Source organism: Theobroma cacao, chromosome 8 (assembly GCF_000208745.1).
Source record: "Theobroma cacao cultivar B97-61/B2 chromosome 8, Criollo_cocoa_genome_V2, whole genome shotgun sequence".
Lineage (NCBI taxonomy): Eukaryota > Viridiplantae > Streptophyta > Magnoliopsida > Malvales > Malvaceae > Theobroma > Theobroma cacao.
In genome coordinates, this window is record NC_030857.1 from 1,126,973 (window position 1) to 1,145,333 (window position 18,361).

The 18,361-nt window shown below is 37.9% G+C and overlaps 4 protein-coding genes across 6 annotated transcripts; 2 read left to right on the plus strand and 2 right to left on the minus strand.

Annotated features, from left to right (window-relative positions):
- LOC18591375 (respiratory burst oxidase homolog protein D) lies at window positions 268-5,030 on the minus strand. The gene is made up of 13 exons (XM_018126267.1): window positions 4,985-5,030; window positions 4,035-4,702; window positions 3,787-3,946; window positions 3,590-3,638; window positions 3,339-3,452; window positions 2,827-3,252; window positions 2,296-2,682; window positions 2,084-2,179; window positions 1,844-1,959; window positions 1,644-1,746; window positions 1,488-1,552; window positions 813-1,336; window positions 268-699 (listed from the first exon to the last, which is right to left on the minus strand). The coding sequence occupies exons 1-13, from the start codon at window positions 5,014-5,016 to the stop codon at window positions 590-592; spliced, it is 2,850 nt and encodes a 949-aa protein (XP_017981756.1). The 5' UTR covers window positions 5,017-5,030; the 3' UTR covers window positions 268-589.
- LOC18591376 (uncharacterized protein At1g01500) lies at window positions 7,881-11,902 on the minus strand. 3 transcript variants are annotated; one of them, XM_018126239.1, is made up of 4 exons: window positions 11,349-11,576; window positions 9,960-10,764; window positions 8,770-8,822; window positions 8,532-8,688 (listed from the first exon to the last, which is right to left on the minus strand). In XM_018126239.1, the coding sequence occupies exons 2-4, from the start codon at window positions 10,665-10,667 to the stop codon at window positions 8,613-8,615; spliced, it is 837 nt and encodes a 278-aa protein (XP_017981728.1). In that variant the 5' UTR covers window positions 10,668-10,764; window positions 11,349-11,576; the 3' UTR covers window positions 8,532-8,612. The 3 variants fall into 3 exon arrangements, with proteins under 3 accessions (XP_007017526.2, XP_007017525.2, XP_017981728.1); XM_007017464.2 differs by lacking the exons at window positions 8,532-8,688; window positions 8,770-8,822; window positions 11,349-11,576 and adding exons at window positions 7,881-8,525; window positions 11,704-11,902; XM_007017463.2 differs by lacking the exons at window positions 8,532-8,688; window positions 8,770-8,822 and adding an exon at window positions 7,881-8,525 and having other exon boundaries at window positions 11,349-11,568.
- LOC18591377 (probable phosphopantothenoylcysteine decarboxylase) lies at window positions 12,580-15,090 on the plus strand. Its single transcript, XM_007017467.2, has 3 exons — window positions 12,580-13,121; window positions 13,804-14,151; window positions 14,557-15,090. Exons 2-3 carry the CDS (start codon window positions 13,807-13,809, stop codon window positions 14,848-14,850), a joined length of 639 nt encoding a protein of 212 aa, XP_007017529.1. The 5' UTR covers window positions 12,580-13,121; window positions 13,804-13,806; the 3' UTR covers window positions 14,851-15,090.
- Window positions 16,410-17,691, plus strand: LOC18591378 (glutamic acid-rich protein). The gene has a single exon (XM_007017468.2). The coding sequence runs from the start codon at window positions 16,974-16,976 to the stop codon at window positions 17,403-17,405; it is 432 nt and encodes a 143-aa protein (XP_007017530.2). The 5' UTR covers window positions 16,410-16,973; the 3' UTR covers window positions 17,406-17,691.

Genomic DNA, 18,361 nt, shown 5'->3' on the forward strand with positions numbered 1-18,361 from the left:
TTGGCGCACCACAAAATGTGGCCAAAACGAACTTTACTTATATGATTCAGAGCTGGAATCAAATATGGATTGTTCCACCCAAGCAGGTAGCTAATTGGGTGGCAGCTAATGAAGAAAGTCATCGGATCAGATAAAGTTGCTGCCAAACATTAAAGTCAAATACTCTTATCTTCATTGTCCCCCTCATTCTGTTTAGTTTTTTTATTAAATTTTCTTGATCAAGCTCCTTGATTAGAACTTACCCCAAATTCCCAAACCATGAAAGGGAAAGAGGAAAACCAGAAGAGGCCATTCAACTATGGGTAAAAACTTTAATGTAGTAGTAGAAATTGTTACAATTCTCAGAGTGCTAGAGAAGTCTATGTAAATACTAAATCAAAGATTTCTGATCTCTCCAACAAGAAGAAGGAACCTTTATGTATATGGAAAAATGTTAAAAATAAGGGACAAAAAGAACCAAAAAAAGAAGAAAGAAAGCTATATCCACTTGGAACTACTCAATGAAAATGTATGTAAGAATATTATCCTCCGTATAGGAAACTCTAGAAATGATTGAACTTTGAAAGAAGAAGCATCAGCCTGGGTTTTGTTAGAAGTTCTCTTTATGAAACTCGAACTTGGTGGAGGTCTTGTGAGAAAAGTCCAAAGCCAATTGTCTTAGCTCTTTGGTTAGTGCGGGTGCCCCACAGTAGAAAACTCCTGCAATCGTTGAATTCATAGATGGAAAAGGTAGTAAGTAAACAATAATAATGATGATAAGGGTGATGGTGATAGTCTTTCAACAAGGTGGGTTGGGTGAAAGTGAAACTGACCAATTCTTGCGTCAGGGTGATGTAGAGCGATCTTCTTGTAGACTTGACGCCAGTTTGGCTTTGCAAAGTGGGATTTGACACGAGTTCCGGAGACGACGTCGACACCGTTTTTGGCATGGTGCAGCGACTGAAGCATCGTGATGAGTGCTGATCGGGCGTCTCCTTCCTCGTACACGCTGGTGCAATAGTTGTGGAGCTCGATCACCCTCTTCTCATCCATCTCCGCCACCTCGTTCATTATCCCCTTGAACCACTCGAACGAGCCTTGCTCCCTTGTTACCCAGTAGAAGTAGGCTTTTCTTGTCTTGAACCCTTTGTTGTTCTTGTTCTTGCTGTAATTTCCGTTCTCCAAGGCGGGTCCTGGAACAGAATCCTCTTCCATTTTCATGTTGTTGATGATGTCCTTGACAATGCTGATCATGGGGGTGGCACCGATTCCGAGCCCCACCAGGAGCACCACATCGTATTTCTTGTAATCTTGTGCTGGAGCTCCATATGGACCGTCAATCAAGATCTTTGGGAAGCTGTGCATCGATTAATACAGTTGTCACTCTCAGTAGAAGAAAATAATGTATAATCTTAATGTACTCTGATTCTAATACGTTAGGAATCAATCATGACACATCATTATCTATATATATAAGTAACTTACATAGAAAGATGAGGAAACCTTACCTAGTATTGTTTCCTCCTTCTGCCCTGAGCAGTCCGCTCTTCCCAGCAGGCGGAGGCTGACAAACCTATTCAACATCCGATACAAGCAAAAACTGATAAGGCACTTTCATTTCAGTTTCAAGTTTTAACTAAGAGGAGCAAGCAAGTTAAACCAACCTCGGAGAAGACAGTTTTGAGCTGCCTTGTCCAATCACCCAGAGTTCGAATGTGAACGCTAAGGTAGTCATCTCCTGGTGCTGAAGTGATGGAGAATGGATGCCTGCAATTTCCAATGGTTGGTTTGGTTAAATAAACGGCAGAATTGAAGCAAAGGGTGATCGTGAAGAGAGAGCCATTGAGGACCAAAAAGTACATACCACTCAAATGGGGAGACTGCAGAGCAGTTGACAAACATGTATTGCCCACTTTTGTATTTGAATCCTTGGGGCTTCGACATGTGCAGTGACAATACATTTCCGGGGTACACAGCAACCTTCCATATTTATGAAGAAAAAGAAATGAAATATCAGTATGTTTCAAAGAAAAGTGAACACTTTAAGTGCAATTGGGTGGAATGTATGATACTTAAAGCATATGATATAGGCTTTTATATATACCTTGAGAAGTTTGACTGCCTTGATACTTGATCTAAGAGCTCGAATCAACCTTTCGCAGGCATAAAGAATAATAGGCACAGCCAGATACATCCATGTCTGCAATTAAGTAACGGAGATTGACTACTGTCAATGACATTGTACTAATAATATATCCAATGAATTAAGCGATGGAACAGAAATGAGAAGAATGAAGAAGGGAAAAAAGAACTTACTGTTTTCTGATACCATTTCTTGGTGAGGTACAGGTAAATGCCATGAACAATGAGGAGAGTGTAGACTATAACGAAAAGGTGATGGGAATACCAAAATGCGTTAAACCCAGTGAGCTTCTTAAGGAACTTGGGAAGGTTGAGCTTGTTGCGCCTGAACCAAGGAGTGGCAAGTGTGAAGGCTATGGCCATTAGCACCACCATTATAATGCCAGTTACACCTTCTACTCCCTTCACAAACCACCAGTAGTTTTCAGGTTGCTCCTCCCCAAAGAAAGGCTTCATGGGTTCATATTCTTCTTCAGTGGCATGAAGAAGCCGCGGGAAATCACAGGTTAAATGGGCGCCTCCGTGTAGGATCACCCCAATGGTGATTCCAACCGCAATAACCTGGATATTAACAAGACATTATAAGAACAATCTAATTTCAGATTACGAAGCTCAATCACTATTCCAAAAAGTAACAGAAGGCTTTAATTCATTAGATAATGTTGAGCATTATGTACAAGTTGCTCGGTAATAGTTATCACTTACCTTGTGGAAGTTCAGGTTGTCATCAAAAGGAACAACGACACCCAATTTAGTCTTGTTTCTAAGCCAAGTGATGGTGTTTCGGCACACTGGCAGTAAAATCAAAGCCATGTTGAATTTAAGAGTCTCTGCACCTCCTTTGGCAACGCAAACACAGTAGCCCATCACATCGAACACAGCCTTGTTGCGGTACTGCACGAACTTGTATGCAAACAAACCCCCCACAATGCCAAGCCACAACATCATAACCCAGACCCTTTGCCAGTTATCCATTATAAAGTACTTAGTCTTCTGATACCACCTTTTTAGCGGGTTGTTCTCTTGAGTAGGTTTGAGTTTCTGGCTCAGCATTTGACTCAGAATACGGCTATCTCCTACCCTGACAGATTGATTTGGCGCTTGCAATAGCAGAGTTTCCAGGTTGTGAATCTGTTCGGTGCCAAAAAAAACATTAGGAAATGAAGACAGAATAGGGACGAGCAAGAAAGATTTGTCTTTGGGGTGGTCTAATTTACCATGATGTATCCAACATTATCTGGATCCAATTCTTCCATGATCAGAGCTGCATATTCTTCAGCTTGTTTCTGAATGTTAGAAAGTTTGTTTGCAGAAGCACTGAGACTGATAATCTGCAATGTAAAATTCATATTGTTAGAAATATTAGAAAAATAATAAAATATATTAAAAGTTCCGTAATGGGAAGTATATGTTTGTCATTGCTAGTTAGTTGAATGAGGTCGGCATGACCAAGTACATGGATTCCTACCTCCCTGACTTCTTCTTCTGTGATCCTTCCATCAGCGTCTTTGTCCACCCTGCATATAATTACAAATTACACTTAGTAAACAAGCACTATGATCATCATGAGATTTTCTTTCAAATATTGATCAAATTCAAAGGGAGACAATTGTACAATAAGAAAACGAGTAAAAGTTGCGAATACTCTAAGGGAGGAAGCTTTACATGTCAAAGAAGGTTTGGAGTCTAGAGTCAAAGCTTTCGTCAGACATCTGGTCCCAGAACTGTTTGAGCTGTGTTTTATTGATTGAGTCACCGGTTATATTTTGCCTCCGAGCAAGTGCTTGAAACAGCTCGCCGGCGAATTCTTTAGACTGGTTCATCCCTGTGTTTGAAGGAAGAAGAAATATTGTAAAGCTTTTGAAATTATGCGTCTTCAAGGGTAAGAAAAAACCGAAAAGCTAAGTACGTACCAATGCATTCACCGAACTGGGATTGGTGAAGAAGGCCATTCGTAGAGGCAGTTAAATCATTGAATCGCTTCTCAACAGAGGACCATCCATTTCCGGAGGCCCCTGTTTTGGTGGTGATAAACTTGAGTCCTTTCAAGGCATGAGCTGCAGCAGATTTGGTCCGATCAAATCTCCTGCCTGCATTAGAAGAGCGTCTTGAAAGTGCACGTTTCAGCTCCTGGGAAACCTGCTTGATATGAGCCGACGTGTTCCCAAACAAATACGAACGGAAAGAAGCCGACTTGTTCTCCAGAGTTCTCTTAGCCAGCAACGCCAACTCAGGGTCTTCATCACCTCCACCGGCACCTTGAACGCTGTGAACCGCAACCGAGTCATCTCGGATATCCAGGGTGATTTCAACGTAATCATTGTCAGCAGCAGCGAAACTAGCCGAGCTGCCTGTGGAGTTCGTCTTGGCCAAGGTAATTTCAGGTGGAAGATTGAACCTTGCACTCTTTTTGGAAGCTCGTTTGTTGGAAACAGGGCCACCACCACCTAAGCCTAATGGTCCACTAAACGCTGCCCTGTCGCTTGCTATGCTCTCGGTGTCGGAATTGTTCTCGGAATAAGCTCCTCTCCCATCCTCGTTCCTCATTTTTTTTTCCTTCGTTTCTTCTTTTCCAAAGGTTCTATTGGAAATTAAAAAAAATGGGATTGTCAATTTATAGGCAAGTATTCAAAATTGGTACCTCTGCTGTGAATTGACTAACAAAAAATTGACTGGAAACAATCAAGAAAAAGTGCACCTAAGAAAACAGTTGCAGATTCTGAGAAGAAAGAAAGACAGGCAGATTTTTCTAAGAGGTTTTAGGCAACCGTCTAATCTCTTCAATGTTTGTTTTTTCTATAGAGAGCAATGGCTCCCTTATATATAAATAAATTGCAATCAGAGACGCAAATGAGAAACTTACAGGAAGCTAGCTTCATGGTGCCGGTCAAACATCCTCCCAGACCCCTGAACATGCATCCACATATACATATATATATATATATATATATATATATATATATATTATTTATTTGTTTTATTGATCAATATTAGAATCCCATANTATATATAATATATATTATATATTATTTATTTGGTTTATTGATCAATATTAGAATCCCATATCTTGATGTTCACTCAAGTACAATTTTTCTTTCATTTGTTTAAAAAAGAGGCAAAAATTCGATTTCAATGGCGTCACTACGTAATGCTATTATTATATCCCTTCAACCACACCAAGAAAAAAAAAATGTAATTATTAAGTTTGGGATAATGGTAATTATTACTACCAACATTTTTCTTCTATTTACTGACCCATCGGTTGAATAAATGGGAAGGTTTTCTCATACCCTTTTGCCAACTCCAGCCTATGACAAGATCTAAACCTAAATGTTCACACTTCCTTTGTACTATATCCATGTTTATTGGCAAAATGGAATAATGAAGGAAAAAGATAAAGCCGCAAAGGAGTGAACTCTCTAAAACCAAATTTACATTTGGTAGGTATACTGCTGATTTTCATTGGGTCAAAAGATAAATTAATTATTTTTTTTTAAATTAAAAGAAATTAAGATTAAGAACAGCTGCAACTATTGACTATGTATGATAAAGGAAATAAATGTGAAGTCTTGTTTTCAAACTAATAATCTATTTAAGACTAACATTCTGTATGTTATTATTACTAGAAATACGAATATTAAAACATGATAAAATAAATTCATTCAACGGTTGGTCGACCTTCGAAATTAAAATTATTTAAATATTTTTTTCTGGTTTTCAAGTTGTCTTATTAATAAAATGTGATCAACGACTAACTGTGGAATTATAAGCAAAGATTCCATGCTGCACTTCCTATGCTAAAATATAAGCAAGTCCTATGTGGGGTTGGTGCATCAGAAAAGGTTGAACTATGATAAATATGAAGATTGACTCAACTTCAACCATCTATTTTTAGTAATCTGTCTGTCCATCCCATCAAGCCCATGCCCAGGTACATGCATTTTCCTTTCTTTGTTGTAATCAGAGGGCACCCAAGTTTCTTAGACTGTTTAGGTTAACGTATACAAATTGGGAAAAGCCACACCAAACCTATTGTGACTGCTTTGCTAGCTCACCATTGAAATCTTATAGTCTCTAACCCTTATCTTATATAAATCCTTTCATGTCTAATAATTGAGCAAACCAAGCACATTTTTTGTTATTATTATTTATTATTGTATGAATTATTTATATTATATGGTTTTTGAGTTATAATTTTGCATACCATTTTTTCGATTAAAGAGGATCAAATATTCATTTAATTTATATAAACGTTCATTTTCACAGCATATGTCGTGATTTTTTTAATGACAAAGACTGACATGTTCAAAATATGATATGATGATGACTACCTCAAAGATTACTATGTTGAAAATTATAGGTGAAAAATCAAGTACTAATTATTTCAACCTTATAATTGTCACCAAATAGAACATTCACTGATGTTTACGCAATGGGATTCATGTAATTCGTTTAATTTATTTAACTAATTAAATAGTGCTAAAGAGATACATTATTACAAAAGTAACACATCAAATGGACAAGAGGTTTTTTTTTTTTGGGGTTTTGTATAAAATTTAAATTTTTTGGTAATTAAATTAATTATTTCATCGTAAATCAATGAATTAGAAAAAAAAATTAAGTGAATTTGATGGATGAAGAAATTCGTACTTGCAATTAACAAATATTTATGTGTCGTTTTTTTAAAAAAATTTAGTAAATAATTCAAATTGAATCAATTAATATAACGCGGAGTTGCACGTGTAATAGCAAAGTCCGAAAAGGAGGAAGAATATACATACCTTTCAATGGTGAGGTGAGGTGAGGTGAGGATGACTTGATCCAAAAAGTCATGCGCACCTAACAATTGGTGTATCGAAATTCTTCATTACATTTGGATTGTTCTGCTTTTGTTCAACAACAGACTACAAACACTACCCCATTACTTTTCTCATTATGCTGAAATTTCAAGTCCGCTTCCGTACTGTATTTGTACCGCGTATGGCGTTACGACCCGGTAGATATGAGACCCAAGGACCAATCAAACCAGCCAAGATGTAGTGGTCCGGCAGAGTTGAGAAGGATGTCGCGGGTCTAGAAAAGAGTTATGAGTTTTAAATCCTTGAACGTTCAAGGGTTCGCATTGTTTTCAATTTGTGATAATAAAATCAGAGCAAACAAGTGGATTTTAATGTAAGAGAAATAATATAGAAAAAATCAGACGAGACTTACTGAAAAGGTCGATGATGAAAAAAAAATAATTATTCTTTGGCCCCCAAAGAGGAAAATGAAAATGGATTTGGATTTTCCATTTTGGCTCTACGTGGTAGAATTCCATTTTAACATTGCAGCGACCCGGAATTCAGGGTTAAGGATGATTAGTTGAGTCAAAAGAATACCAGGTTCCTGGGAGTTTTGGAAAACTGGACATGTCCAGTTGGATCAGAAGAATACCAGGTTCCCCATAGAGAATGCTATCATAAACCGTCGACAGGGTTAGGAGAAAGATTTCAGGGGTTGAGAGACTTCGATTGACTCATTTGCATGAATTAGCAAGTTCTGGGTTCATTTGGGTTCATGTGTGCAGGCAGGACTATCCCCCGAGAAGGAACAAAGAAACTGTGAGAACGGGGCTCTTCAGACAAAGTTGAAGACAAGGAAGTGGAGGAATTTGACTATAAACTTTGTCTAGTTATTCGGTTTTTCCCATAAATTCACATCAAAGAAATGAAGCATTGTTAAGAAGTCCATGTAAATCTTAAGTAACAGACCATACCCCATTTTTCTGCAATACATATTTATTTACAGGAAAGTACAAGTCATACAGATTTCCAACATATATAGCCTCACAATCATTTACCTTCCCAATAGCAGGAAATACATGTAAATCTTAGTAACAGACCATACCCCATTTTTCTGCAATACATATTTATTTACAGGGAAGTACAAGTCATACAGATTTCCAACATATATAGCCTCACGATCATTTACTTTCCCAATAGCAGCTAATAAACTATCTAACAAACTGACAACAGAGTAAGGGAAAATACAGGGGGAAAAAAAGAATATCAACTTCTGGGGATCACTCAGTCAAAATCTGCAGTTAAAGATGCATCCTTTTGAACAAGATGGTGTTAGATGCCTTTGGATCTCAAGGGAGCAGATGGTACTCGCAAGGTAGATGAAATGAATCAGATAAGCCGCCTTTTGAAGTTTCTAGTGGTTGATTGGTACGTACGAACCAGCAAGCCAACTCCGATACCAATGCCAAGACAAACGCCAAGACCAATCCCTACACCAACCCTTACACCTGCATTGAACCACGAGAGTTCACCATCTTCGCCATCTATGTACTCTGTCCTCCTCCAGTAGATATTGCTGTAGTCTTCATCATTTTCTTGTTTGTAGTTTCTGTATTCCACTACCTTCGAAAGGAAAGTAACGTAACAAGTTAGAGATGAGCAAATGCATGTCCGGTATGAAACAAAACAAACCATAAAAAAACTCAAATTTTAACAGAAATCATAATTGGAAGGATCCCCTGCCCTTCTCTTCTCATCTCTTCTGCTCTCCCTCTCAAAACATATCCTACACAATAAAAAAATAAGCAATGCTTGGTGATCCTCAGTAAGAATCAGCCTGGTTTTAATATCATCCACTCAAAGTTACCTCTTTCCTTCTGCCAGCCAGGCTGATTCTTGGGGATGAAGAGAATGTCTGATCTGATGCCACAGATCATCAATCAAGGAGGAGTGAGAATATTTCATTCTCATTCTCTAAGACAAACAATAACTAATCCAGAAGATGGCAAAGAAGAAAACAACAAATACATATACCAAAAGTTTAAACGAAATGCTTCCACTTGGTTTCCACACAAATCAATTTTCCCCAGGATACTAGATGCCATTGAAGAAAAAGACATCTACTTTGAATATATCAGCTGGGCTAAAACAGCTGCCAATAATTGAAATCTATAAAAGAATGGTCTTACTCAAACCAACTATTTGAGAAATATAGTATGCTCAGATGATGTAGGCAATTTCTCGGTCACAAGAGCTCAGTCTATCCATTCATGCAAAAGGAAGTTTTGTGCAGAAGCCAAAAGAATAGAAACGATCAATTGATACTTTCTAAGGAAGGTCTAACTACAGGCAAGCAAAGCAATTCCAATTTGATGTGTGTTTCACAGATAAAAGCTTGGCTATGAAGCAAGATAGATAAACATCATTGACCATAAATTGGTCTGCAAGTTGCTATTAATCAAATATTCATATCACAATGAACTCTATAAACCCAGCATTTTGCTTTAAGAGCAAAGAATGGAGGTGCTCCAACAAGAAAATGGCAAGAAAAAGCCAGGAGATGGTGGGGCCTCTACATGACACCAAGCCAGTATGGCTCTAGTGGGCCTATAGACGTCAGGATCTGGCAGAACAATGACATTGAAAACTATACAAATGGAAAAGGAAAGGGGGGTATATCCCATCACTTGAAAAATGTGCATTGTCCATACGCTCATATGACACATATATAAAGATTCTGTTTCCCAATGCATGCATCAAATCTTGACAAGGATGGACCATACTGAAAAATGAAACATGTTTCAAGACAGGAAGCACGTTGGCAGCCATAAAAAGGAGGAAACTAACATAAAAAAACTTCACTGAGTTTCAAATCACAGCACTTTTACCAAAGCTTATAAAAGGCCAGCCTTAAATATATAGAACATCTGCTGCTAAAATGTAAGATTAAGAATGCAGCACCCTAGCATGGCTCAAACATAGTATACCTCAAAATAAGTCCACTAAAGAGAACAGAAAACAAATGAAATCTTAACACTGAATTGTCCAGTATGTTACCTGCATATCAAGTCCAGGTGACATATCTTTCTGGCATTCAGTGGTCTCATATTCCGGTATTGAATGTAACATGCCCTTCCTATTATGCTTCTTCCGGTAATTAAGTTGCAATGTTTTGGTCAAGATGATTGGTGTTCCAGAGAAGCAACCCGCAACATAAACCTCAATGGTTGGTGGTGATAATTCAGGACCAGCAATGTGCTTTCCCTTCAGGAAACCACTGCCAGCAGTGATATCTGATTCACAATTCATGCTCCATCGTTTCACATTATTTTTCGATTCCTCAATGAAGCCATTACTACTAGACATTTCCAATACACCGGAGAGAATGAGATCCTTTCCATCAAACACCTCAAATTTCACACTACCTGTCAACCAAATACTATCTGTACTCACAAAGGTGGCTTCGTCTGATTTCTTATCTACCCGATCCCTTCTAAGGAGTAAAGAGACCCCATCAGAGTATATGCCGCATCTAGTGCCATTAACTTCCAAAAGGGTGTCAGGGTTTAGAGGGATATGATTGAGAGTTAGAAACTCTGGAGTTAAATCATCAACTTGAAAATTGCTGACTCTCACATAGAAGACTCTCAAATCAAACCAGAGTGATGATAATCTGGCGCATGGTTGGAATGGAGAGTACCTAATAATCTGAAGGTTGTGATCTGCTACCATACCATTTTCTGGTGTTTCACAAGGACCCTCCATGATCAGGAGCTTAATCCTCACTGAAACCCTCTAACATCAATTACAATCACAACATGGGAAACACCATACAAATTGGTAGTAAGTTGCCTGTCAAAACCTGTTACAACATTAGGAGAGTAATGCCATTTAGATAATGAAAAATTAGTCATCAAAATCAGCTTGCTGGAAATTAGGGGGGAGGGAGGGGGTGGGGGAAGAAAGAATATATGAGAAAGATCCAGAGGGCAGCTAGATATGTGGTTTCCCAAGTAACAAAGTAAATACTAAAACGACCTGATTTCTAGGAACAGAAACCCTTAAAATATGGAAAAGAAAAGGAAAAACCATAAGAGAAAAAAGAAGTGAAATCAAACAGTATAACACTATGGCCAAAGATGGAAGAAAAAAAATTCCAACTTTACTGGCTGCAGAGATCATGGAAAAGTACACATAATTCCTTTTTTTTTCCTTTTTTGGAAAATATACACAATATATTGTTATCTATAACATAAACAAGTTCAGATTTCAGATATGCAGACACTTTAAGGAACAACAGGAAGCAAACAAGGAAATGGTTTTCTATCACTTGTCTCAGATTTCAACAAAACCACAAAATAATTCAGACAATTTCGTGGCAATTTAAAAGACAGAGCAATTTCTAAACAACATCCATCATCTGAAAATCGATATAAAACTACCCACCAGCAGCCCCCCGGGGATCTTACAGCTAACCAAACCAGGACTCAGCTTTCTCTATCTCCATGTTTTGGAACCAAGGCAAACAAGAGGATCAAATTGAAGAACTTATTGACTCTTGAACAAAACTTATTGACTCTTGAACTACCTTCTTCTTTCGAGGGAAAGAAGATATAAAGGAGAGAGAATACAAAAAGAGACAGAGATATTAAGACAAACAAAAAACCGGCCTATTATTAACAAAAAAAAACATACACGTCAGACAACTAGCCAAATTCTGTAAATATAAGTTTCTCGAGAAACACAGAGCACCACAAACACAAAAAAGAAATTGCTTTCCGTAAAAAAATAATAATCATACCAGGAAAATCTTCCATCCACGAATATACCAGCAAGCAGAAACATAAATTGTCTCCTACCAATTCAAATAATCCAACTCTTCTAGCTAGTGGCCTCTCAAATTGCTTTCAACCTCTAAAATTAAAGCTTTTGATTCTAAGACAATTTGTGGATAAGTACGTGCAAGACCTTAAGTCTCCTAAACTCCAGATACCTCTAGCTTTATATATATAGCTACTGTAGCAATCTTTGTCTTTTATTTTCTTAATTTTTAGTTATAGAGGCTATAGTATCCTTGACATCACCAAATTGGGTTGTCCCCAAAATTTCGAATTGAGTGAGTGATGGGACTTTTTGATGACTTTTCTTTTTTTTTACTTTTCTATGGTTATTGGTGTCAAATGGTTGGATATCCTGAGGGAGATGGGCTACCTTTTCATTATCATTAGTATTCTGTGATCTTATCCGATTAGCAGCACAGAGTTTTTGGCATTTACAAGGTGGTGTCGTTTGAAAGGGATGCCCAGCCCTGCCCTGTCTCCAGGAGTAATCAACGGCTATCTATGTCCACATCGTCTTTGGCACATTGCCTGTCCTGTCATGAACTCATCAATAAAATTTAGATATAGGCCCCTCACACCCATTGGGCCTCATTGCTGAGGAATTGTAAAAACAAGCCCTTAACCAGAAATGGGAGTTTGTGCCCAATGACCTTTGAGCCAATTGCCATTGCTAACCTTAATATTGCCCTGTTTGCACTTCATAAGCACAAAAGTAGGAGCGCTTTCCTATTGAAAGTGGGTGAGTAAATTTAAAGCTTTGTAAAAGAGATTTAAGACATCATGCAATCATTTAAACTTGATGTGGGTGGGGGAAAACCATGGGAGATGGGAAACCGCTTTATTGTTCCAATCCATGGAGCACAATCAATGCTAGTAGTTCACATAAATTGCTCAACTCTCAACTGCCCCGAATGAATACTTTGGTTTCACCATAGAGCATCTTTCATTTGCATAACACTAATACCCGCCTTCATTCGCATATATAGATGGGAAAACCAGAGCAAACCCAACTATGTGGATAGAGCGGCACCCGGTTAAAGAGATGACCCAATTCCCAAAACCAAAAGCCCAAAGCCAACAACCCTTTGTCACGTGTAGTGCAGGTGAGAACAAAAGGAGCGGCAGCCCAACCATGAAAATCCCGGCATTTCTGCCGTGAAAGAGGGAAAAAAAATTGTAGAAAAGGAGGCTAGACCAACAGATCACTAACAATTGTTTTTGAACAGGGGGCATTTTTGAAAGCTCCAGTCTCGCGCTTCTTCGTCAGCCGAATCTCTGCTACTTCCTTTTTCTTTTGGTTCTTTGGCGTCGCAAGAGAATCTGAATTCCAGAGCCCAGATCCTTTATTTTTCTCTGATCTTGGATTCCACGTGATTAAGTCAGTATCTCTCTTTTTTTTTCTTTTTCTTATTACGCAAAACAAAAGTTCTATAACTGGAGCAGTCTTGCCAACTTCCTTTTTAATCTTGAATTTCTGCAAGCCTAATTGTTCTGTATCCTGAATTTGAGGTGGGTTTAAAGTTTCGAGTCAAAGAAATGCAAGTTCAATTTGTTCTTGTGAGAAAGTGCTTTTCTTGTGGGGATGGATTTTGGGTTTTTACCTTCGATTTAGTTGTATAGTTCTTGCACGTTCTTCTTCTGGGATTGTAATTAACTGGTAGTTGAATTAGAAAGAAGACTGACAGTTGATTTTGAGCGGTAAAAAGATATCTTTTTTATTGTTATTATTACTATTATTTTTCATAGCATTTTTCTTTTGATGATTTGTAAGTTTTCATTGATCCTCTGGCGTTGAATAGGGAGAAATGCTTGTGGATTTGACTAAAAATTTTAGAGCTTGGATTATAACTTGGTTAGCTCACGGTTTTTCTCAGTTTAAAATCCTTAATAATCTATGTAAACCATATAACAATTAATTGTATTTGATGCGGAGCTAAAATGGTTAGAGATAGTTTTTTGGTTCTTGGTTGCTGGCTTGCTGCATTTCTATCTTTTAGTTCTCAAAATTGATGTTTTCTGTGCTTTATCAACTTTGAAATTGATGGCAATTTTTTGTATAGGTTATGGCATACCCTGAACCTCAAAATGCAGTGAGGGAAATGATGCAGGTCAATCCTACTAACAGAAAACCCCGGATTTTACTTGCTGCCAGTGGAAGTGTAGCTGCCATAAAGTTTGGCAATCTCTGCCATTGTTTCTCTGAATGGGCAGAAGTAAAAGCAGTTGTCACAAAAGCCTCTTTGCATTTCATTGACAGAGCATCGATTCCTAGGGATGTAAGTGTTTATACTGATGAGGATGAATGGTCCAGCTGGAAAATAATAGGTGACAATGTGCTTCACATTGAGCTTCGTCGATGGGCCGATATTATGGTCATTGCCCCATTGTCAGCAAACACACTTGGCAAGGTAATATGATCTGGCCATCTTTTGTTATAATTTTTGTTCCTCTATTTGTACCTTGTATACTGTTGAAGGGATGCTTCACATTATACGTGCATGTTAATGAAAGGAGATTGAAAATGAGTGGAGAGAATGCCTAAAAGTCACTTAATTTGAATTGTTAGGATGTGCTTTATTTGGAGAGATACTACTTGTTTGATGCTTTCTGTCGATTATATTTTTGGGTGACCACTAGTTTATTGTAATGAGAAAATGAACTTGCAAGTATTCATGTATCTGAGAATTACTTTTTTTCTGCTCTCATATGCTTTTGATGACCCCTTTTTGTAAAGCTGTTTTGTTGCCTAAATGGTTGTATTGTTTGATATGATTGTAACTCTTCACTTAAGCATTTTTTGATCTTTAAAGCAGATTGCGGGGGGATTATGTGACAATTTGCTAACTTGCATTGTGCGAGCATGGGACTATAGCAAGCCACTGTTTGTTGCACCGGCTATGAACACTTTCATGTGGACCAACCCTTTCACAGAAAAACATCTCATGTCAATTGATGAGCTTGGAATTTCTCTCATCCCACCTGTCACAAAGCGACTAGCTTGTGGGGACTATGGAAATGGCGCAATGGCAGAACCTTCTCTAATCCACTCGACCATAAGACTATTCTTAGAGTCACGGCCCCTACCAAGTGACGGAAGAGCTGGTTGATTTGACATGAATGTGTTGCAATCCATTGCTTCTGTGTTAGTTGTATTGCTCTTAGCTGTCTGCCAAGTTTACTGTACATTTTATACCTGCATTTTAGAGTTTGCTTAACTTGCATAGCATGAGGAATGCTCTTGAACACTGCATAATTGATCTCGTAAGCTGCAGATATTGACGAGTTGCAGAATCTTATTAGCTTGATAAAATGCCTCCTTTTAAGGATTATTCATCTTTCTTATGAAATGGTTGTGTGATTGATCTTATAGATTTAATGAAAATAAAGGTCCATAAGTTTGTGGTAGATAGGACCAGCAAACTAGACAGCTGAGGCAAGAAGGACAATCTTTGCTGTCTCTGTAGAATAATTCCTGCATAAGCATATGCAAGTTAGATTGAGTACACTTTTTATTCTTCTTTTACTATTGTTTATGCAAGGAAAATACAAATTTGAGTGCAGTTGAGAGTAGTACTAGTACGATATTTTCCTCGTTGTCCATCATTATGATTCTTATTAGAGAATGAAAGATAGCGAAGAAACTCGTGCCACTCACCCAATCATCGTTTCTTTTGGGGAAATCTTTACTTACCTAATTGTCTAGTGTCAATGCCTACAATTTGCAATAATTATTTCTTTCTTCGGGCTCTGATCGGCGGTCGAGAGTTATGAGCCTGGTGCACTTGAACAACAGGGGAATATAGCTGCTGGACGCGAAGCCCCGCGAAGGGACACAAGTGGTCAGACTGAGACACTGGTCTGAGTCGTACAGTACACCAACCTTTACCCACGTAAAATCAAACCCAAAGCGGCAAAAGCCCCTAGATGTGAAAGACAAACTCAGTTTGGAGTAAAGTCTTAGCCATTTTAACCATGGTTTGTCTTAGCCATTCCTGTAAGTACAACGACAATGACACCCTTGCTCGGCCAATCTACGATTTCAACTTCTTTTACCCTTGTGTTAGTATCAGGCATTGGTCCAGGGATGTAAACCGATTGATTTTATACAGATATTCGTATATTCTGATTCGAATAACATAGAATTTGAATAAGATTTTTAATACTTGTATCGAAATCAAATAAGTTTCGAGTATCATCCTGACGATATGAAAAGAAAATGCACGCAAGCTCTGCCGGGCATGTTATATTGTCTACTCCTTTGTTGAATGTGTATGTTCAGTCAGTATAACAAAACCCAGATTCTATATGATTAGCAAACTCAATTATGAGTAAATAAACATAACTTAGATTATATGCAGACGTGTTTAAAGTTCAAATGTTAATTTTTTTCTAGAAAAAGGCAATGAAACGAAGAATTCAAGAATCATTTATTCTCTACTACATCATGATCCCTATCAGGCTATGGCTATCACTGTCGGTTAGGACTCTTTATTTCTTCCTAGGGAAAATCAAATTAATCCAAATGCCTCGTTATATAAAGAGAAACACAAACCAAAGCGTTTAACCATGGTTAGTGCTAGCCCCCTTTATTAATTAGAAGAGATTCTTTATTTTCATTATATATATATATATATATATATATAATATGTTTAACAAAATAGAAAAAAGAGAGGGTGAATGAAATAGGATAGCTTTCGACCTCATTTCCTCGTGCTTTGTCTTTTCTTCTGCTGCAAAAGAATAGGATATATAGAGATGGATGGGGTTGATGGACAAAGAAAAGGACAGGTGATTTTAATGGCTTTTTTGAGCTTTTGAGCTTTGTTTATTCTTTGCGAATAGAAGCAGTTACTGTTGCTGTTGGTATCGGGTTGTTGATATATAGAATAGAATAAGAGAAAGGGAGAGAGAGAGAGAGGGAGAGGAAAAGAAAGGGAAAAGGAGAGATTGAGTTAATGGGGTTTCCAGAATCTGGATACCAGTCAAAGATATTGGTCCAGTTGCTTTGGGTTCTTGCATAAAAAATATAAACCAAGGGGGAATACTGCAAGATTTCTTTTCTTGTAACACTTGGAATGGATTTTTGGATTCAATATACAGAAGGGTGAAAAGAGCTGCAAACATCAAAGAGAAAAGAGTCATTGAAGATTTGATTTTGACGGTTTGTTTGGGTTTATGATAACTGGTATTGGTTGTTGAATAAGAGCTTTATCGATAGGGAAAACATTTGATGGGTAAGAAGCCTCAAAAGACCAAGGAACTTTCGGTAGCAATCGCTGAGGCTTCAACGGGAGGAGGAGGAGAAGAGGTCCAGCAACAAACACAGCCTCAGGCTCAACCTCGTAGAAAGAGAGGTAGACCTCGAAAACATGTTGAGAAAAGTGAAACTGAAACTGAAACTGAAGAGAGAAAAGAAGAGGAAGCAGCGGAAGTTAGTGAGAACCAATCAAAGAAAGTAAAAGTTTCAGTGGAAGAACAACAACAGAAAGAAGAAGAAGAAGAAGAAGAAGAAGAAGAAGAAGAAGAAGAAGAAGAAGGGCAACATGAGGAAAAGCCAGAAGCAAAGGCAGAGGCATCATCAACTCCTGTGGGACAATCCATGACGAGTGAGCCTCCAAGAAGGAGATCAAGAAGAAAAAGCCAACCCAGAAAGAGCAGCTAAAATTGCTTTTAACTGGTATTTGCTGTCTCCTGTTTTAATTGCCTTTACAAATTCTGGTAAATCCTTCCTTCTTCTTCTTTTTGGTTTTTTATTCCTTTCTCGAATACATATATGATTAGCTTCAGGAAAAGAACATCAAAATGGTTTTGCTTTTCATGTTGATTAAAGATTGAAGATGAAGCTTCTTGGTCCCATGGAAATTTGTTGCTTTATCAGTTTATTTCTTTCAAATGTAAAAACAGAAAAGCATAATAGAAAGGGTCTTGCTTATTTTTTCTTCTCTTTATTGTAGTAATTGGGCTTCCTAATCATTCTTCCTTAATTTTCCCCATATGTTTTCTGTATAAGCAAACAAAGCTAAAAAAGTTAGCCAAATAACACTGCTCAAACCAGATTAGAGTTGTTTCAACTCTACATATTTTTCTTTTTATACTGCTTCTTTTCATTCTAATTATGATTAGTTGACTGCATTTGTTCCTTTTGTCATTATAATACTAAACAAAAAGATAGACTTAGTAAAGGAAAAGAAACCTAGCTATTAGCACATTGGTGGATAAAGAAACTGAGACCCCAAAAAAGGGTTTTGTTTAGTTTTACTCCACAACGTAGGAATTTTAATGTTTGGTGACATTGAATGAGAGGGGTAAGTGAAGGGGATTGAAATGGGGGGGAAGAGGGAAAAACTTAGTGGGAGAGGTATTTTGCTGTCGCTACCGCTGAGTTATGAACTTATAATTTGCTAGGGCAAAAAATAATAAAGGGGAGAAAAACCGCTGCCAACTCATTTCCATTTCCACTTGGACGTGATTGCCACGCCCAAGCAATCAACACCAGCCTCCAGCCGCCTCAGTAAGCCAATGGGCAATCTCTGATTCTGATGGGTTCTTGCTTTACCACGAAACTTGAGTGGCAGGTAATTCCCAAGTGCTATCGTGGCGCGTGGAGTTGATGGTTTT